The sequence below is a fragment of the Pteropus medius genome, unplaced genomic scaffold, assembly GCF_902729225.1.
Source record: "Pteropus medius unplaced genomic scaffold, Ma_sr-lr_union100, whole genome shotgun sequence".
Taxonomy (NCBI): domain Eukaryota; kingdom Metazoa; phylum Chordata; class Mammalia; order Chiroptera; family Pteropodidae; genus Pteropus; species Pteropus medius.
The window spans coordinates 2,443,525-2,447,519 of NW_024356248.1; the positions used below are offsets into that span (position 1 = coordinate 2,443,525).

The window sequence follows — 3,995 nt, forward strand, 5'->3', positions numbered from 1 at the left end:
ACAGGCCCTGCATCTTCTTGTCCCTGTAGCCCCAGCATTTTTTATGGCACCGAGCCACAGTAGGTTTTCCAGTTTGCCTCAAAGATAGAGCTGCACCACCCAGCACACACATGCACACACATGCACACACATGCACGCACGCACGCACACACATGCACGCACGCACGCACGCACATGCACAACCTGGATTCTGTAAGAGTTCAAGGACTTAATCACTCCACGCCCCAGTTTCATTCAGCAATTAGTTTAATCTCAGGATTCTCAGAATGGGACGCCAGGAGTCGGCCCTGAGTCCCCCAGCCTCTCTCTGGAGGATGCTGGGTCAAGTTCGTGGCTCTGGGTGTGACTCATCCAGGAGGCTCCCATCAATCTAATCAGACAGATGGGGACTCAGGGCTTAGTGCAGATGCTGGGCCCCTCCTGGCAGACAACTCTGCACTTCTGCCCCCTCAGGGACTGGGCCCCGACTCTGGGTCTGTTGCGGGCCTGAGCTGGGCTGGGACCATCTCTGTAAACCACGGGAAGCTCAGAATGAGGATCTGTTCTCCAGGGACAGTCACTGCAGACCAGGGCTGTGCCCCGGTGGGCTCCCGAGGTCTCTAAAGGCAGGACCGGCCTCAGGCCCCAGCCCCTGGGTTGTGGGAAAGGGCCGTCTTGCTCACTGTCAGCTGGAAGGCTGGGCTCCCTGCCCGAGTGAAGCCCGAGTTTGCCACTGTGCCACCCAGCCCCAGCATCCGCCTGTCGGAGCTACAGCAACCCAACAGCCCCTGCGCATGGGGCCTCCCTGGGCGGGACTGGGATGGGGCCGGCTTCTGCCCCTCTCAGGACCGCTGGACCCTGAGTTGCCGGAGACTCAGGGAATCAAAGCACCAGACACCCAAGGGTCAGAAGAGGCCTCAGGAGTCGCCCAGGTCATCCCCTCCACGCAGCCTGCCGAGAGGTGGCCCAGACTGCTTGTTCAATCCCGAGACAGTGAGCTCACTGCATCCCAGGCAGCGCCTCGCTGCCGTTTGGGGCTGAGGGAAGGCCAGGCCAGCAGGTTCTGTTCGATGGGTGGAGACCCAGTGGTACAGGATGTGGAGCTTCCTTTCGTCTCTCCAGGGGCGGTCTCCCAGCCCCCTCCTCGGGGACGATCCGGAAGGACGGGGTGGGACGGGGCAGCAGGTAGAGCGGGAGTCTAGTGGAAGGAGCCACCTGGAGCCTTGCCGAGAATGTCTAGGCTGCTCCGATGTCATCGTAGTCATCGTTGTCAGTGGAATCAGGCTGGGGACTGGGGGATCCTGTGTGTCCGGGAGGCTCAGGTCAGCAGGATGCCCACTCATTGCCCCGGCTGCCCCATGGGACAGAGCTGAGCAGGTCTGAGTCCACACCCACCTGTCCCATGATGCTGTGGGGCACGGAGTGACAAGACTCCCATCGCATCATCTTGCTCACTGCCATCTCCCTTGCTAGAACGTCAGCCCAGAAGGCAGAGCCTTATCTGCTAGTTCAGGGCTATAGTTCCTACACCGGCACAACAGCTGATGGGCAATTGAGGCCGGGTGCCCCTTCGCTACCACAGTCTCCCCCAAGGGGCCATCTGGCTGCTTCTGCTTGAATGCCTCCACTGATGGGGAGCTTACTTCCTCTCCAGGCATTCTCTCTGACTCTTTCTCTGTCCCATCCACCTCCATTTTTCCCACCTCCTCATATTCCTGCTTTTAAAATATATCCCTTTACCTCTCTTCTTTTCTCTTTGGATCCAACAGACCCAAAGCTCCCCCCACTCGTCTACTCCCCGGTCTCTCTCTGTCCCCCCTCCCAGGACCCCATCCCCCACCACTGGCACCTGGACACCCAAACTGCTCCATGGGAGGGGGCTGGGGCGGCGGCTTGTAGTTCTGGTACCACTCCCCGGATGAGGTGCTGGAGCTGTCGTCAGCTGAGGGCCCTGCTGGAAACCCCCAGAGCCAGTCACCCTCTGCCTGGAGACAGTCAGTTCACAAATTGCCAGAGCTGGGAGGCTCTCACAACTCCAGAGTCAAGTCCTTAGCTCAACAAATGAGGAAATACAGGCCCAGAGAGGGGAAGAGACTTGTCCAAGGTCACACAGCAAGTGGCTGCAGAGCTGGGACCAGAATCCTGAGCTCAGCCTGGTTCATGGCTCTCAGCTTCATGCTTCCTCTCGCCAGGTCGGAAGGATGGGAGGACGGGGCACACACAGAATCCTCGCAGGCTCGGCTTACCTGAAAAGGTTGCTTGGGAGCCAGCCAGCTCCAAGTTCGGGGGCTCCAGGAAGGGGGTCCTCTCTGAAGAAAAGCCCTGAGGGTTCCATGGAGGTAGCTTTCTGCTGGGACTATTGCAGTAGTCCTCCCCAGACGATGTGCTAGACTCGCTGTCGCTCCTTGGGTGCTGCTGAGGGCTCAGGGAGAGGGGATCTGCAATGCGGTGTCCCGGGTTGACAGGTGGGGCCTGGGAGGCATGGTCTTCTTCAAGTCGGGGGCCAGGAAAAGGAGAAGGATGAGGAAAGAAGAAGGTAGGCAGCCAACAGGCTTTAAATTAGACTTGAGAAAGAACTTACTCCCAATAAAAATTATTAGTCGGGAAGGACGTGTTGGGGGAGGTCGCTGCTGGAGCTTCTCAAGGGGAGCTGAGCTGCTAAATCTGAAGGCGCGGCTGACATGATCCCCTCCACGTCCCACCCCCGCCTGACTCACCTTCCTCCAAGGGGGGCATCTGGAACCTGTTTTGCCGGACCTCCTCCTCGGTCACTCGGTGCCGCTGGGAATCTACAAGCAGAGGTGGTGATGGGGAGGGGTGAAGGCTCCCTTGTCCTGAGGGTCTGGAGAAGGGGCTGGTGCTCCTCAGGACTCGGGAGGGTGCCCCTAAGGCTGAACAGGGTGGGAGGACGACCCTGGGAGCGCGTAGCCTTCACCATCGGATCCTAGGCTCACATCCTAGTCCAGGAAGACCCCAAATCTCTGAAACCAGCAAGGGACGGGCTGCTTCCAGCCAGAAACCCTAGTACCCTGCGACCCATGGCCCCGGCTGCCCCTCCCGCTACTTAAGGAGATACCCTCGCGCTTGGGCAGACAGGACAGGAAGGAGAAAGGCAGACACTGCCGCTTCGAGGAGCCCTCCCAGAGCGGAAGCCGAAGGGTCTGGAGTCTGGGCGTCACAGCTTCTGTGGCACCTTTGTGTCACAGAAGAATCAGGTTGCTGCAGATTCATGGGGTCTTAAGGACTCCAGTGTCTGGAATCTTGGAATCGGCTTTTTTGAACCTGGAACCACTGATTTTTAGTCTCAGTGTCCCAAGATTTGGGGTTCTCAGTCTTAAATTTTACATTTCGGGGCTCAGGATCTCGAGTTCTAAGGACATCTCATTCCGGGGGCTCCCAAACTCTGGTGCAGGGACCAGCAAAGGTGAAATCATCCACATCCCACCCCTAGAGGCCCTGATTCGGCAGGCGGGGCAGAGATGGCTGGCCGTCCCAATATTCATTGTCCCCTCCTGTAGTAGGAGGACACCCTCTGGCCTTTATCTGGACACACAGCTGACCAGGACAGAGGCTTCATCTCCCTGCCTCTCGTGCAGCTGGTGGAATGTGAGTGGAAGCCATATGGGCGTCCTGCCCTAAGAGCAGAGTGTCCCATCCGCGTATTCCCCCTTTCCACTGGCTAGAATGTGAACACGATGAGCAGCTCCGGGCCACATGGACAAGGCTGACATCTTAAGGACTGCAGAGTAGCAAGCAAGAAAGAGCCTGGGCCCCCACCAACTTCTCAGACATCGTCATTTGGTGGTCTCTATCACACCCGGCCAAACTCTCCTTCTAACTGATATAGTAGGTGCAGGGCGGGGCTCGGGAATTTGTGACAAGCTCCCAAGAGATTCCACCATAGGTATGAGATTCTTGCTCTCTTCCCACCTCCCAGCTTTGCACGGGCCCCGCCTTAAGCTCTGTCTTTCCTCCTGCTACTCCAGAAGGCAGAGAGAAGCAGGACCAGAGGTGGA

At 58.2% G+C, this 3,995-nt stretch overlaps 1 protein-coding gene across 4 annotated transcripts in view; it reads right to left on the reverse strand.

Moving 5' to 3' along the window:
* Positions 1-240: 240 nt before the first annotated feature.
* Positions 241-3,995, reverse strand: part of CD6 (CD6 molecule) — a 44,713-nt gene continuing 40,958 nt past the window's right edge. For 3 of the 4 annotated variants that reach the window (XM_039860277.1, XM_039860278.1, XM_039860275.1), the window contains 4 exons: positions 2,697-2,768; positions 2,226-2,468; positions 1,829-1,933; positions 241-1,280 (listed from right to left, as the gene is read on the reverse strand). In XM_039860277.1, the coding sequence (XP_039716211.1) occupies positions 1,216-1,280; positions 1,829-1,933; positions 2,226-2,468; positions 2,697-2,768 (485 nt within the window). In that variant the 3' untranslated portion in view covers positions 241-1,215. The remainder of the gene's footprint in view (positions 1,281-1,828; positions 1,934-2,225; positions 2,469-2,696; positions 2,769-3,995) is intronic. The other variant, XM_039860276.1, reaches the window with a different exon arrangement.